The sequence below is a fragment of the Triturus cristatus genome, chromosome 12, assembly GCF_964204655.1.
Source record: "Triturus cristatus chromosome 12, aTriCri1.1, whole genome shotgun sequence".
Classification (NCBI taxonomy): domain Eukaryota; kingdom Metazoa; phylum Chordata; class Amphibia; order Caudata; family Salamandridae; genus Triturus; species Triturus cristatus.
Window position 1 is genome coordinate 295439503 of NC_140595.1, and position 16967 is coordinate 295456469.

At 42.9% G+C, this 16967-nt stretch overlaps 1 protein-coding gene across 1 annotated transcript in view; it reads left to right on the forward strand.

Annotated features, from left to right (window-relative positions):
* CFAP20 (cilia and flagella associated protein 20) overlaps window positions 1-16967 on the forward strand; it is a 126418-nt gene that overhangs the window by 86045 nt on the left and 23406 nt on the right. The window contains exon 4 of the mRNA XM_085637064.1: window positions 2480-2668. Coding sequence (XP_085493190.1) covers window positions 2480-2668 — 189 coding nt within the window. The remainder of the gene's footprint in view (window positions 1-2479; window positions 2669-16967) is intronic.

Here is a 16967-nt window from a genome sequence, read left to right on the forward strand (position 1 = left end):
GGCTTTTCAAAATAGGAATCTTTACTATGCCGGGACTTCTGTTGCTCTAGTAAGGGGGAGTCTCTGATTCTTCTCTTAGATAGATTTTTTGCAGATAGCGGACAGATGAGTCTAGCAAATAATTCTTCAGGGTTATTTCATATAGGTGCCACAGAGTTACCAGAGCCCATTTGGTTCACACTCCTTGGCCCTTAGTCTCAGAAGGAAAGCTCTGTGTCACAGTATTTCTCTTTTGCTAGTCAAACAGTCCATCTCAGAGGTTGGAATGCATAGGGGCCATATTCAGGAAGACTCAGGGTCTGGTATTTCCTCCAGAGGCCAAGAAGGCCAAACTGGGGACACTCTTACGAAGCCTATGGGTGAAATTGATAGCATTACAAAGAAAGTAACTTGAGATCCAAGGGAATATAGTAATTTTCTGAACTTCCCTCTTATAGTTTGTTTGTCCAGCTTATGTTTTTTGGAGACATAATTATTGTACATTTTCTTCTTGCAGGCATCAACTCTGAGTGTAGTTCCCTGGTCACGGCTGCATTTGGGAATGGTGGTACTCCACATCCTCAGTCACTCATTACTGCATTGACAGAACTACAAGGAACTAATCCCTATGATTTTAACAATTTGGTAGTCTTACTTGTTGGTTGAATCCCTCGACTTTAGACAGGGGGACCTATTTCGCCGACCCTAATCCAGGCATTCTGACAACCGACACTAGCAGCAGGGCTTGGGGTGCGGTGCCAGAAGATCAGACAGCACAGGGTATCTGGGTCAGGTTGGAGAGGGGGATATCCTCCAACTGCAACAAATTACTGGTGGTCTGGAGAGCGATCCAGGTTTTTTCGAAATTGTGAAATGGAAAAGCATTAGTTATCCATACCAATCATATGGTAACAATGTCTTAATGGTACTCGGACAAAATATAAAAAAATATTGAGATGCAGAAATATAGAGTTTTTAAGATTGTGATCCCCAAATATCGTGATGTAACATTATAGTTGACAAGAATTTAATAAGGTAAGTAATATCGATGTCTAAAATATCCATGTTGTAATTATAGTTTCCAAAAATATGGTTGTAAAAAATAATGTTTTTTAATTATTTTAGTATATGTTTTAATTATATATGTTATAAATGGTTTGCAAAATTACTGTTAGTGTTTATTAATATTGTTTGTACATATTTAGTTGTTTTTACCTCAGAGGTTAGCCACCACTTCTGGAGAAGGACTGCTTTACAGTCTAGGCTAAGCATGTGTATCTACTGCCACACATGCCTCGAACGGATAATGTTACTTACCCAGTAAGCATCTGTTCTTAGCATGTAGTGCTGTTGATTCACATATGCCCACCTTCCTCCATAGAAACGTGCTTGGTACACATAATCACAACCTTTTACAGCATGGACATCTCACTATACTACATTCTGCTCCACATTCCATCCTCACCTGCCTTGCGGGAAAACAATCTAACAATGGAGTCGAATACTGTATGCATTACCAGCTTTTGAGTCCCCATACCCCATGACTCGAAATGCTTTCTTTGAAGAAAAACAACTTGCACACATCCAAGCCCAACATTAGATGGTGGGATTATGCTAAGCATGTGAATCTACAGCACTACATGCCAAGAACAGATGCTTACTGGGTAAGTAACATTAGCCCTCCTCTAAGTACCAGGATTGTGGACAACAAATTCCTGAAACCATAAAAGCCCATTCTACTATAGAAATGGCAACTTCTTGATCTGAGTGGAGGGGGTTTCCATAAGAGAGGTTTGTAAAGCAGCAACATGGACCTCTGCCTCTTCATTTATTTTGCATCATAGATTATATTTAGTTCAGGACTCTGATTTAGTCTTTGGTTCAAAGGTTATTTTGAGAGCTATGTCAAGCTAGAAGCTATTGTTCCTTTATATTTATTTTTTTAATCCTCTCTTCTGATATTGCTGTTTTCAGGTGAAATATGAAATATGGAACCCAAGATAATATAATAAATGGATATTTTCAATGGTAGGGGTTAAATGAAGAATAAAGATTCTTATCTATTCTACTTCATTGTGTTTTGGGGTATTTTTTTGGCTGATGAAGGGTAATAGAATGGGCATACCTTGTTTAGTCAGGAATGGGACGAGGAAGGGGAAGACAATGTGATCACACCCTGTTACTTCATCAGCCTCTAACGAAGGGCTTGATAAAGAACAGGAGGAGCGAGGAGGGGAGAAGGGATGTATGGGTAGTTCCACACAACTTAATAAAAATGGAAAACTGCAGCTTGGGAGGCGGAGAAAAGCAGGGAAAGAATGGGCACATTCACTGATTTAATAAGTACTAGGATAAGTAAGGAGGAATCTAGTAATGAAGCTTACCGGTAAGTAATTCAGGCACTGGGTGTTAACCACTGCCTTATATTTTTTGCTCTCTCTGTAGTAAACTTTAACTCCCAAAGTACAGCTGCTCTTAATCTGAATTATTCCTCAAATAGGTACTTGATGATAAAAATATGGGTCGACGGTTCCGTGCCAGCAACTACCAAAGCACGACCCGGGTTAAACCCTTCAACTGCAGCATGCCAATGCGACTAGATGATGGCTGGAATCAAATCCAATTTAATCTTTCCGACTTCACTCGACGAGCGTATGGCACTAACTTCATTGAGACACTTAGAGTACAGGTATGAACTTGAGCTAACAGTTTTGTTTCTACTAGTGGAGCAAATTGGGAAGAGTGTGCGTTGAGCATTTACAAGTTTATGTAATTAAACCTAAGTGTCAAAAATTCTAAAATAGCACATGGTTTAGTGAGCAAGTTCTGTTATGAGGGGCCCAAGAATATAAATATAGCATGGGAGGGAAGGGAGAGGAGATTTATTGGAAACCTCTAAATCACTAAAGGGAACAAACAGTGCAGAATACAAACTTCTCCGTCAAGGGTATTTTCTTTGATATTTCTAGACTACAGAATATGTTTGCCTATGTCTGGGATTCTGGAATACATTTATAGTTGCCCATTCTTTATTTCAATAACCATTTTTGCATAGGTAGCCTGCCTATAAAAGGCAAGTCTTGTCCTTTTTGTGTCCATTTGTAATTTGTAAATGAAATTGTAGTTTACATTTGGCTGAAAATATGCTTTCTAACGATATAGCCAATTCTTCAATGGCCCTTACACCGCTGGGCCATTGCAGAAGTTTGGCTACAGTGGAGATGGAGTAGTCACCGTTACAGCCAAACTTATGGTCCGCCCGCACATAAGTCAGGTGCGCAGACCACTGTGTTGGCAAGGAGTGTACTCCGTTGCGATGGAGTTCCCTCTCCTCAAACAATTCAATCAGCCCTTAGTATTTAGGGATGACAAATGAATAGCTCCACAAAAAAATTAATAGACCTGTACTTCTTAAAAGTGCTCATCAAAGTCACATGGGCATGTCCGCAATTAAGAGTGTATTATGCACCCATTTTATGTGGCTTGGACTAGACACCAAAGCTGATAATCAGGTGAAACATTGTGATAATTTCTCATCTTGTGACAAGAATATATCTGCTCAGCCTATGGTTCCTGTGCAACGGGCCAATGCAGTGTGGCAAAGATTAGCCCTCAACATATTGCGTCCTCTCAAAAGTTTACCAGCACACATCAAATTTAAACTTACTTTATTTGACTACCTTTTTAAGTGGCCCAAAGTGAAGTTTGTAAAACACACCACCACCAGGTCTGTGCTAAAGTTCCTTTATACAGTGTTTACCAAGAATGGTTTCCCCGAGTCATTAGTAACAGAAAGTGGAATTCAGCTTAACTCATCAGGGATGAGGACTTCTTGCCAAATATCACATCAAACACATTAATACTGAATTGTATGATCCTCAATGTAGCAGGCAAGTGGAACGTTTCAACCATTACACCAAAGACGCCATCAAACTGGCACTGGTGACTAATTCCCTGCCATCCAACATGGAAGGGACATGGATTTATATAATTCGCCTGCATGCCACTACTGGCATTAGTCCTTTTATTTTTTCTCAGAGGGAGTCATCCTGTGTCTCAGTTAGGTCCCTGGTGGTTATGCAAGCAGTGTGTTTCCAAAGAATTTGATCACTGAAAAAACAGAATGATCAAAATCACAAGACACGTTGATTTGGGAATATTGTTGGGGACTCCTCAGAATAAAATTATCTGGCCATGTTCTCAAAGGTACGTCCAATTTGTCTCAAACTATGAACGTTATCAAAATGAATAGAGAAGGCATTGTTACGCAGGATGACATGGCAAATAGATGTGTGTATGAGAAGAGTTACCAAATGGAATGGGCCTGAACTCACAAGGAACAATGAGAAGGACACTCCTTGTGTTAGTGAAATTCCTATGATAACATTGCCTGATAGCCACTTTTCCAAACAGGAGACTGTTGTTGAGGATGCAGAACACAATCCAGGGATGACCATGCACAGTTCTCATTTGGTAATGAAAACAATCTAACCATTGCTGACAGAGTTAAAGGTCAGTCCAGAGTCCGGAAGCTGTTATGAAGTTTGTGTTTCATACAAAGTGGAGATTTATTTATTGTTTTGTTTTAGACTGCTACACTTTGCCCTTACCTTCTTTTATTGTGTTTTTTTCTTTACTTGTTCATTGTGGTTCCTTTTGTGGGGAAGGGGTGCGTTATATTTCAATGTTTTAATTTATTCCTTTAAATATATCAACAGAGCGTTTATTGTATCTTCTGTTTTGAGCCATTCTATGCCACCATCATTTCAGCCTGCTTGATTCAACCAGCTGATGGAATGTTGGAGATGAGGATTCTAAGACAGTTGGAAAAAAGTAAACGATGGATGTCAGGAGTAAGAGGGAGCTGCATTTAATTTTCTGAATAAACGTACAGCGTTTCTTCTCTGATCTGTCTTCATTAACAAAGATCCTTCACCCCACCTAACATCATTGAACTTAGCAGTTTAGCCTGACTTCCTACAATATGGCCATCTATATCTTCCTCAAGATTATATGGAAATTCTGAATGAGGCAAAACGCCCTTCCACTGGGACATCATATGCATTTAAGTGGAAGAGGGTCTGGATCTGGTGCATAGATAACTTCGCTGCATTTGCATGCCGAGAATGTGTAATGATTCCATCTCATTTACATCTTGTGAGGTCTGGACTTCACTTTTTATCAATAAAGTTACACCTTGCAGCAATCATTGCATAAAGGAAATCCCTTTCACGAAACTCTTTCTTTAGAATGTCTGTAGTGAAATAGTTCTTGGAGGGTATTAAAGTATTTCCTCCCAGTATAATAATCCCTTCTCCACCATAAGAATTTAATATGGGACTTTCAAAATTAATGGGCCCACCATTTGAGCAGATGCACAAAGCTTCTCCGCAACATTTAACATGGCAGGCTGCTTTCCCGGTGGCTATCACTTCTGGCAACACATTAAGAAGATTCAGGCTGTCTGCTTACAAAAATATCTATGGTTTTTCATCGACAGAGTGGGAATGAGAACTCATCCAATGTGCCTCCCAAAAGTGATATATGATTTCCATGGACATCATATGATTTCCTTCTTTCTTTCTGAACCCTCTCAATCCAGCAGGGAGCACTTCACTCTTTAGATTTAGAAAGAGTTCTAAAGTTTTGTCTGAATAGGACACAGTATATTAGAAAATCTGGATATTTGTTTGTGAACTCTTGTCTGGTGAAGTTGGCTTGCCAACAACAAAACAATCAATTTCTAGATGGATAGTTTCGTGCATTAGGATGTGTTAACAATTGGCAAATAGAGTCCACGCGATAGGCCTAATGCACTTTCAAGTCAGGAAAGGCAATTACTACAGCTCTTTTAGGAACATTCCAATTTCAGAGATATGTAAAGTTGCTACCTTGAGATCCATACATACATTTACCAGACATTGAATACAGAAATAACAGGTTTAAAATCTGCAGGAAAACATGGCGCTCAGAGGGTAAACGTGTGAAGTATCAAATTACAGAAATAGGTATGGTGCTAACTGGAAGGGGAAACCCTAAAACCCCTTGATTAGTGCAGGGAATCCCTAACACACAATATACATCTACAAGAGCCAGTGCACACAATTGAAATTACAAAAGCAAGGTCATTGCAAAAGAAAAGAGATAGGCTGAATCCAACGTAGGTATCAATTCTTCTTTAATAGGTTGTACAAAAAGCGGCCAGCCGACACGCGTTTCATCAGAGAGAAAGAATCTCTGAATCTTCAGGGCTGGAAGGATACAAGATCATAACTAAGATCATTTACCAGACATTGTTTGGATTCAGATTCCAGGGTAGATGCTCAAACCGGTCAGGTTTTGTTGAGGAATCTGTTTGGGTGAGGATTGCTATTGTTTCTTCTTGTTGTCTACATTGTTTGATGGTAGTGGCTTGCTAATCTATACAGTGCTTGTGACTTCTGATGAGGATCCCCTGAAGAGAAGGAAAAGTAACTTACCTGTGGAGCTAGTTCTCTTTCAGGGAAAAACTGATCAAAATTATAAACAACCCTCCCTTCTTCCAGGACAAGAGAGAATACCGCATTTATTCCATTCATCCTTGATCCTATAAAATCCTTTAAAGTGAACTGACCTAACTGTACTTCTTGGGCATGATGGGACACTGGAGGAAATGTGATGCCTTTTAAGGCAGAGTGACAGTGTTTTACTCCTTTCTAAGTGCAGCCTATCAGCTGGCATTGTCCTTCATTCACTTTCTTTTTCACTTCAAAAAGGTTTGAGAAAGATATTTTCTACTCATTTTTCTTAATGTGGGGAGTATATTTGTTATTTGGAGGCTTTTCTCAGATGAAAAATGAATGAAATGTGTCAATTTTTAATTTATAATTGACTGTAAAAAAGAATAGTTTTTCTTCGCAAGCAGCATTTCTGCTGAAAAGCTTTGCACATGTGTACACATGTACATTTTCCATATATTTTTGAGAAAGTGCTCTGGGATCCCACGTGTGGGTGGGACAATTCATTGCTTATGACTTTAATGAGGATGCTACTGGAAAAGAACTAGGGTTACAGGTAAGTAACTTTTCCTTCTGTCTTTAGTGCAGATGCTCATAACCTTGTATAAAATCCCTCTTTCTTTTATTAAACATAACTGAATGATAGTTAATTCTTCCTCTTGAAGTTTCTTTTACAGCCTCCCAAACAGTTAGTATAATCTCTGTTCCTTTATTGTTTATGTAGAACTGACGACTTATGGTTTTATATAACCTCCTAAAACTCTGCCTCATGTAAAGGTGACTTATACTGGGTCCAAATGTTTGAGGATAAACCTTTATTTTGTAGAAGTAATGTTAGCAATACACCTGCATGGACTCAAAAGCTAGGAGAAACTCTGCTTATTTCAACTTTCTGCAAATATCATGATATCAAGAAATGAATCCTAGAACTAGTTTTATATTTTGCAGAATGCAAGTGTACTCCAAGGCCTGTGGATTCATTAGCTGCCAAAGGATCTATTAGCCCTAATTCTGGGAGTAAGTGGCGCGTGGCGTATTGCTCCTTGAGGTCTGGTTTTGTTTGGCCTCTATGTTTATTAGTGCTGTCTAGATCCAGTGAAATAAAACAATTGCAATCTCCACCGATTATTATCTCAGCCAGAAAGTAAGCCATTTGTAACAAGCTGTCATAAAGGAGAGTTGGGTTGCCTTCAGTCAGTCCATAATCATTTGCGACCACATATTTGTTATTTAACCTAGAAACTAAAACCTAAGCCCACCTTTCTTGGCTGTCAGCTCTGGAGGATGGTAATTTAATATTTAGGCCTTTTCTAACCATGATAGCACCACCTCAGTGTGCTGCTGAAGTGTAAGAAAATATTTAATGTTCAATTCAATCAGCAAAACGTGATTTTTATTTCAGTAGAAGGTTTTAAGCAAGTCATCTGTCTCTGCATGAATATTGTTGCAGGCAAGTAATTTTAATTTCGTCAAACAAAAATGCCACAACGATGAGGGTCAAAGACCTGTGCGCACAGGGAGTCACAATATCATCCTGTATCCTCTCTCTATTCTCCACTTGTTGGTGCTCACTCAAAAATGGTCATCGTCCAACCATTCCTCAAATGAAACTATTCACACATATAAGGAGCACCAAAGTTCATAAAAATATATCCTAATACAAATTTTCTAATTAAGACAAAAATAATCTTTATTCTAAGTTTTCATATAAAGTTCTTTCCAACATAAAAGTATTCCTCCTTCGAATTGATTCCTAAATGTCTTTTCCATCCATCAATTGTTAATTCAGTCCATGTACGATCCAATAGTTCAGTTATTTCAAAAAAATTATTCCAGTTCCAATCCATGATCTCTATATCCAATGATCTCTACAGCCGACGCGCTTCGTCCCCTCCTGGGACATCATCAGGGCTGTGAAGTAAACAAAAACATCCAATCATAATCTAATCCTTCTTCTATGAATATTTGCGTACATATCACTCTGTACCATTTCCTGCCTATTTTACAAGCTCCAAGTTAGGTAAGGATGTATCTATACAGATCATCCTAATTTTCACATTAACATTGTGTCAGTATTCATCTACACAATTTTTTCATATATTTTTTTTATACCTTTCATTTAATATTTGTAATATATTTCCTGAAACTACATATCACAACACTATTAAAAACATAATGAATAAATAAACAGTTAATTACTGCATATATCCAATAATTTTTCTACACTCATATGGCTATTCGTAATTTCCACACTACCACAGTTAATAAAAAGAATTTATAACCCCCTTATTCTTTGTTTAATTATTAATGCTTCCTTTTTAATGTCGTCTTATATTGCCCTTAATCGCGCATCACACCCACCTCCTATGTACTCTTCAATAACCACTTTTATTGTATATCACATCACTCTTCTCCCAATTTCAATTGCTTTATACTCCAAACGCATCTGAAACACAAAAATAGTATCTAAAAAACTATTCCCAAAAGCAACTATTCTTAGGTTATCTTGATTATCCCCCATATCAAAAATTCATTTCATCCCATACGAAAGTACTACAGTCGGGATCAAAATGTTCCTGTTATCTCATGTCCCAAAAAAACCCAACTGATCTCACCTTTTCCGCATAATATTAATGAGAGCGTCCGACACACAACTTTTCACATAAAGTCCTGGGCTGCGAAGCTCAACTAGTGAATCCTCTTTCTGCATAAATACAAAGAAGAAGGAGAAGAACGTTCTAGACCCCTATTTTGAATATAACATACAATCACATACAATTCAATCCTCACAATTTCCCAAAAGGACCATTTCAAGGATATCTGACTAGGTACCTGTAGTTATTTAAGTGGTCCAAATTCCCCGAGTTGCGTCTCGCCGTGGTCGGTCTGATACTCCCGCTTCGAATAATCACACATACAGCTCTTCTTGTTATAAAAGGCGGGGCAGCCAATCACGGCACAGAATTTCTAACCTTCCTATTCAATGTCCCGTTTCCCATCCGGTCCGCTATCCCACCTGATTCGTCTGCTTTCTTACCAGTTAGAAAAGGCCCTCTCTTACGTCCTCTCTTTAGAAAAGAGCCGTGACCCAATCAAAAGTGTTCCATTGCTATCCGCCTATTTGTCTACACTGCTTCCCTTCCCGTCCACCTCTTAGTGATGCCCAGTATTATGAAGTATCCTATTCATTGTACTGTTTCCCATCAGGTCCGCTATCCCATCTTCTTTGTATTTATGCAGAAAGAGGATTCACTAGTTGAGCTTCGCAGCCCAGGACTTTATGTGAAAAGTTGTGTGTCGGACGCTCTTATTAATATTATGCGGAAAAGGTGAGATCAGTTGGGTTTTTTTGGGACATGAGATAACAGGAACGTTTTGATCCCGACTGTAGTACTTTTTAATGGGATGAAATGAATTTTTGATATGGGGGATAATCAAGAAAACCTAAGAATAGTTGCTTTTGGGAATGGTTTTTTAGATACTATTTTTGTGTTTCAGATGCGTCTGGAGTATAAAGCAATTGAAATTGGGAGAAGAGTGATGTGATATACAATAAAAGTGGTTATTAAAGAGTACATAAGAGGTGGGTGTGATGCGCGATTAAGGGCAATATAAGACGACATTAAAAAGGAAGCATTAATAATGAAACAAAGAATAAGGGGGGTCATAAATTCTTTTGATTAACTGTGGTAGTGTGGAAATTACGAATAGCCATATGAGTAGAGAAAAATTATTGAATATATGCAGTAATTAACTGTTTATTTATTCATTATGTATTTAATAGTGTTGTGATATGTAGTTTCAGGCAATATATTAAAAATATTAAATGAAAGGTATAAAAAAAATATATGAAAAAATTGTGTAGATGAATACTGACACAATGTTAATGTGAAAATAAGGATGATCTGTATAGGCACATCCTTACCTAACTTGGAGCTTGTAAAATAGTCAGCAAATGATACAGAGTGATATGTACGCAAATATTCATAGAAGAAGGATTCGATTATGATTGGATGTTTTTGTGTACTTCACAGCCCTGATGATGTCCCAGGAGGGGACGAAACGCGTCGGCTGTAGAGATCATTCGATATATAGATCATTGATTGGAACTGGAATTATTTTTTTGAAATAACTGAACTATTGGATCGTACATGGACTGAATTAACAATTGATGGATGGAAAAGAGATTTAGGAATCAATTCGAAGGAGGAATACTTTTATGTTGGAAAGAACTTTATATGAAAACTTAGAATAAAGCTTCTTTTTGTCTTAATTAGAAAATTTGTATTAGGATATATTTTTATGAACTTGGGTGCTCCTTATATGTGTGAATAATCTTAATTTAGACTTAAGAAATGTTTGAATGAAGAGTCACAGTTTACGTCTTGAACTAGGTTGAACACAGTGCCCTTCCATTTGTGTGATATTCTTAATTCAGGCAAATCTTGAGTTATCTGAGATAGGCATGTCTGGAAAACATGTGTTGGAGCACTCAAGAAAGTGCCGTAATCTTGGCCCCACAGTGAGCCCACTGGCTCTTCTCCAATATTTGCTTATTTCCTGGATATACCAGTAATTTCAAGGGGTGATAATGCAGGATACTTGGTGATATCTGGACATGCAATGGGGATTTCTACACTGGACTTGAGTGAAGTTAGTTCTAGTTGAGATGCATGGAAATGTTGTTCAAATACAGGCATTTGAGTTCACTCATGCCCTCTCCATTAGACAAGGCATAGGGGTTATTGATCATAACTCCCACCTTCCCCCTCCTTTGAGATATCCATCAATTAGGCAAGACTCTAACATACGTGTGAATAATGTTGGGCATTTCTCATTTGTGGGCTAATGTATGCATTTTCCTCACAAGTGTGTAAAATCCCAAGTCTGTTACATGCAACAAAGACAGGGTATACATAATTTCAATGGGCCATGGATTTGGAAGGATAGTCCTCTTTCTATATTTCTAAGGGGACGGCCGTGGGCAACAGCCATCAGCAGACTATCATTCACAAGAAAGTATTTTATTAAATGTTTTGTAAAGTCCCTGTCAGGAAATGAAGTGTATTATATGGTGTGGTAGTGCAACCTCACAGAGTAATACACTTACCAACTCCTTTAGGATCTTTGGTTTTCGTCTGTCAAACCCTCAGCTCAGTTCTGGTTAGCTGTGGCACTGAGCAGCAAAGCTTACTCAGAGGAACAAATGTTAAGCATTTAAACAACCCAAAACAATTGAAGTAGAAGAAATTGACATGGCACTCAAGAAATCCGACACCAATTTATATCAATAAGTTGTATTTTTATAAGACTTTAAACTCTAGAACAAAATGATCCACAAGAGGGTTCTGGAGATATAGATATTACAAGCAATCATAAATGAGTGCAATTTAACTCCACTGGGAACAATCCTCGGCAAAGTCAATGATCTGATAGAGACATCTAGCCGCAGATTCCTTAACTTAGAATATTCCCCAGGCATCAGGCTGGATCTGGAAAACTTTTTCCCCAGCAGTACCACTGCACGCCGTGGGGCGGCGTTGCCTGGCTCCGTCCTGATGTCGTCCACAGAAGTGACGTCAATGGAGCTATATAGGTCTCCCCCCGGCGTGCTGACATCAGTTTTCTTCTTATCTGCATCCCAACGTGGATCCGGGAGAAGCGGTTCCTCTGGCCTATTTGACAGGCCTTAACTACGCCTTTTTGCGTTGGGAACAGTGTGCGATGCCTTCAGGCTTCAAAATTGTGTGCGTCCTGTTCGCGGAGACTGACCCCACGAAATCTGTATGTGGTGCCTGGGCGAACACCACGACTCCGTCAAGTGCGACGCCTACTGGTAGCTGAAACCGAAATCCTTACAGGAATGACGGACGAAGTTGATGTCTGCCCGGCTGTCCCGGTCGGAATGCTCACGGTGCCGGGTGCCGGCCTTCGTCTCCAGCGGAAGGATCGAAGCGGCGCAGTTCTTCTTCCCACGCTGAGGTTCCTGTCCAGGACAGGTCTCGGAGTCATTCCCCTGGACGTTGCTCGCCTACGTCAGGTAAGCACCGGAAAAAGTCACAGAGGTCGTCGGCCTCGCCCAAGCGTGACGTTGGGGCCCGCTGCTCCTGGTCTTCACTGGACACAGGCCCTCAGGAGTCGGCCCCAGCCTACCCCCTGTTTCCTGGTGTGGGTGCGATTCGGACCCAGATGGAAGCCTATTCCAAGGCTCTGCAGGCCATCTTTGGGTCACCCCCACTCCCTGGTGCGCCTTCGGGCCACACAGTGGGGGTAGGGACTCAGGTCGGGGGTTCGCCAGTGGGTTCGCCCTCGGTGCCGGCTGAGTACCTTGACTCCGGTTCCGGGGTCGCTGCGACGTCAGGACACGGCCCGGAGGGCATCCCACTGCGACGTCTGGCCCTTCTGATGCGCCTTCGCACAGCCCTGCGGGGCTCCCTGCGTCGAGGCGGGTGCAGAGTGGAGCTCGACTCCGAGTCAACGTCGTTCCTCCCGGCAGCCTCCTGCCTTGGTGGGGGTCAAGTTGACGCCGGCCCGACGCTGGGCGGATGAGGCCTCTCCGGGGGTCCTTGACGAAAATCAGATGCCGTTTTGAGGTCGGTCGACGCCGGTTCCATCACCGGCTGTTCCTCTGCTGGTGGAGGACGTGACCCCGGTGGGTTCTCCACCCCCGGGTTATTTCACTGTTCCACGGAGCAGGGGCCCATGGGGCACTGGTCAGCTCAGCATTTTGCAGGTCCTCTGTCATTGGGTGGACGGCTTAGCCTACAGCTGTCCCCAATGGATGACTTGCTGTCTCCGCCTTGGATGGCCACGGAGGCTGGTGTTGAGTTTGCACGGGCGGTTCGTAGGCCTGCGAATATCTTGCAGTTGCAGCCGCCCTCTGTCTCCCTGCCTTCTGATCCTTTGTTGGATCTTCTCCACCAGGGCACAGTGGATGTGGAGCCATTGTTGCCTTTTGGCGGATCCTTGTATGATGTCCTTCTGGGGACTTGGGCAAGATCCTCATCGGGGGATCCCGTGAGTCGTGCTGTTGTACATCGCAATCGCCCAGCTCCAGACGACCCTGCCTGTTTGTCCCTACATCCTAGGGCTCATGGACTTGTAGTCCAGGCTGCATTCCCTTCATCTCCTCCTCCGTTGCTTCCTCCCACTGTAGGTGGTTGGAGCGTGTGGCTGCAGTGTCTTTCAGTCCGTCAGCTCAGGTGTTTGCTCGGGCCACTTTTGCCCTTTGGGACTCTGTCAAGCAGCTCCTCCCCTCTTTGACGGAGGGCCATCGTGCTGACCTGGTCCGACTTGTTCGAGATGGCCGCGACATGGAGCAGTTTTCCGTCCAGTCAGTCATGTACACCACTGACTCCGTGGGTTGGGCTATGGCCAGGTCAATTGCTCTGCGTCGCCATGCGTGGGTCCGTGACGGCAGTTTCCCTGACAATGTTCGGGAGCAGCTCAGGGACCTACCCTTTGATGGGGTCCATCTGTTTGATGGGCATGCCAACTCGGCGGTCCAGCGCCTCTTCTCTGGATTTCGATGACTGCCAGGTTTTTAGTCTTTTTGGAGGACTAGTTTTATCGTATGCAGTACTGTCCCTGCTTTTATAATTTCCGTCTCTGGTCAAGACATTATTGCCCAGATGGTCGGTATGGCTGTTCAGCCGTGTCTTTTTCCTCCTTATGGTGCAGCTTGGTCAGCTGTTTAGGATCATTCTTTTCGACCTCTGCTTATGGGCTTGCCTTAAGAGGTGTCCCTAGTGTTTTTCAAGGGATGTGACTTACCCTATGTGGGGTATTTGTTGGCTATTGTGTGGCTGCTCTTCATTGCCAGGAAGTTTCGGAAGCTCCCATGGAGCTCTCCTTGTTATTTTCTGTCCCTCTGGGGATTTTTCTAGGGGCATTTCCCTTTGTTCTATGCTTCCTGCGGTGGTGGGACATCTCCTATGTTGAGGACAAGGGGCTGGCGTGCCCCTTTCCTGGAGCTTCTTTCTTGCCTACGGTTGTTCCGTGGCACTCTCCTGCGTCTGTGAATGCAGTCTGCTCCTGTGTGTTGTTAGGGTTCTTCCGTTCTGGCTCCCCCAAGGGGGGTTCACGTTTTCCTGCCTTGCATTTGGCTCTTCTTTCCGCCTTACGTTCTGTCCTTAGCACTTTGGCTGTCTTGAGCGTGGGTGCGTTTCCATGTGGGCGCTTTGTTCTATTCCGCTCCAGCCTGTTTTTTTCTGGGTTCTGGGCGGTCACCATCTGTGGGTCCGCACCAGGTGTGTGCGGTATCACGGGGGAACCATAGTGTTCCTTAAGCCACTATCTTGGCTGTGTTGTTTTCTTCCTTGGTGTTAGACAAGGCTCGGGCGTCCCCTGTTGGGGGTTGCCTGTGGGTGGTAGGGTTTTCGCCAGGGCTGATCCTTGTTGCGTTTTCCCCTCCCTATTCCGATGCCGTGGTTGCTTTTGTTCTGCAGTCTTGTTCCATCCCCGGATGTTTTCTGGCATCATCCGGTCTATGGCTATACTTTTTCAGACATTCTGTGTCTGAGGGTCGCTGACTGCCTCTTCTTCCTAAGTGTGGTGGTCAGTATCCCGCCTGTTATGCGATGACTCTGCCTTTCCTATCCCGATCGGGGGTTGCAGTCGTCTTCTTGTTCCTGGACTTGTGTGTCCTGCTACGTTCACATTGGTGCCGTTGGTGCCTTTGGGGCGATTTCGGGTCTCTCATAGTCTCCCCTGGGTTGCCATGCTCTTGACTTTTTCTTCTGTTTGTATGAGCTTGTATTCTCATTCTCTCTCTCTTTCGATCCCAATCTCTCTCTCTCTCTCTCTCTCTCCCCCCCCCCCCCCCCTGAGTGCGTCCAGCTTGCCGGTGGCACTTCGTCATTTTGCCTGCCTCCTCCTGCGCCAGCCTTCTCTGTCGGCGCGCATGCTTCATTGGCCTGTGCAGTGCTGTGGTTTTTACGGTCCTCACTGTCTGGACCATGCTTTCTTGTGATTCTCGTCTGTGTATCTCCTGCTGAACGTAGTCTCTGCATGATGCCTTCTCCCACTGGTGTTTCATTGCTGGCACCTGATGCTGTGCTGCTCCTATCGTGTGTTCTGACTCTGTCATTTTGTTTCAGTCCCTTCGCTGGGGCTTTTGCCTCTTACAACTTCTGGGATCCTATTCGTAGTTTCCCTCTTTTCGTGGCAGCTGTGGCATACTGCCATTGTGCACTTACCCTTCTGGTTCTGTGTTTTCGTTTATTCCCTCTCTGGCTGATAGTGGGCTTGTGCCGTCCTCTGACGGATTGTGGTACCTGGCTTCCCTTGCTCATGCACCACTTTTCCCTTCGTGGCCTAGTTTTAGCTAAGCTGGCATTGCTGGGCTTTATGGGTCTAGTGTCAGTCACACTGGCATTGCTGTCCCTACCATGTTTTCGTCACTGTTTTTGACGGTTTACTTTCCTTGGGAACTTGGTGGCTTTCAATCGCAGACCCTCCTCCCGTGGGGTGTGGCTTTGGTATCTCTTCTAAGTTAAGGAATCTTGTGGCTAGATGTCTCTATCAGATGAGCGAGTTACTTACTTTCGGTAACGATGTATCTGATAGAGACACTGTCTAGCTGCAGATTCCTTAACACCCACCCATCCTTCCCATTCTACGAGAGCCTTTCCAGGTGGGATGCTACCCACTTGCCTCCTTGCAGGTGGCATTGGTCTTCCTGAAGGGTTTTCTAGTTCACCTGCCTTCGGGGCAGGGTTTGCCATTCTGTTTTGGCACAGTAGCTCTCTGCCATTTTGGCTCTTGGGTGGCTAGGTTCTGTGCTTTTACATGTTCCTCCACCATGATTGCTCCGTTGTGGAAATTTTCATGTTCTTCTGCCCTCACTCCGCCCTCGTCTAGTATCCCCATTACTTTGGGGTCTCCTAGCCTCCCCTGCAGTCGCTTGGGTTGTGCTTCTATTTGACTATACTATAGTTCATAAGTCATTGTGGGGGGTGTGGTGGGCATCCTTTGTTGTTGTTGCTCACTTCTAGTCCCTTGTCGTGAGTCATGTTGTTCCAGTCTTGTCCTTGACAGTTACAGTATATGGTTCCTGACTGTCTTTTATACAGTTCCATTCTGTGGTTACAATTGTCCTTCATTTGTTATGCCATTCATTTCCACTGCCGTTGCCTCTTCGGGGGTGGGCTGGGGGAGGGGGGGGGGCGCGGCTCTTCGCTTTGATGGGACTTTTTTGGGGCAGGTGCTCTGTTCGCTCCCTTCAGTCCCTTCGAATGTTGTGTGCTTTTTCAATATGGTGATGTTTCTCCTCATTCTCTGATGTCTTCTCATTGGTGTTTCGAGAAATTTGTTGTTTCAATGATTTTTACTCTTTTTTGGCACACTGTTCCTATACTCTCACAGTTTTTTTGTAGTGGCTCCGTGTTGTAGCGCGGAAACGTTTTGCAGAAAACTGAAGTCAGTATGCCAGGGGAGACCTATATAGCTCCATTGACGTCACTTCCGTGGACGACATCAGGATGGAGCCGG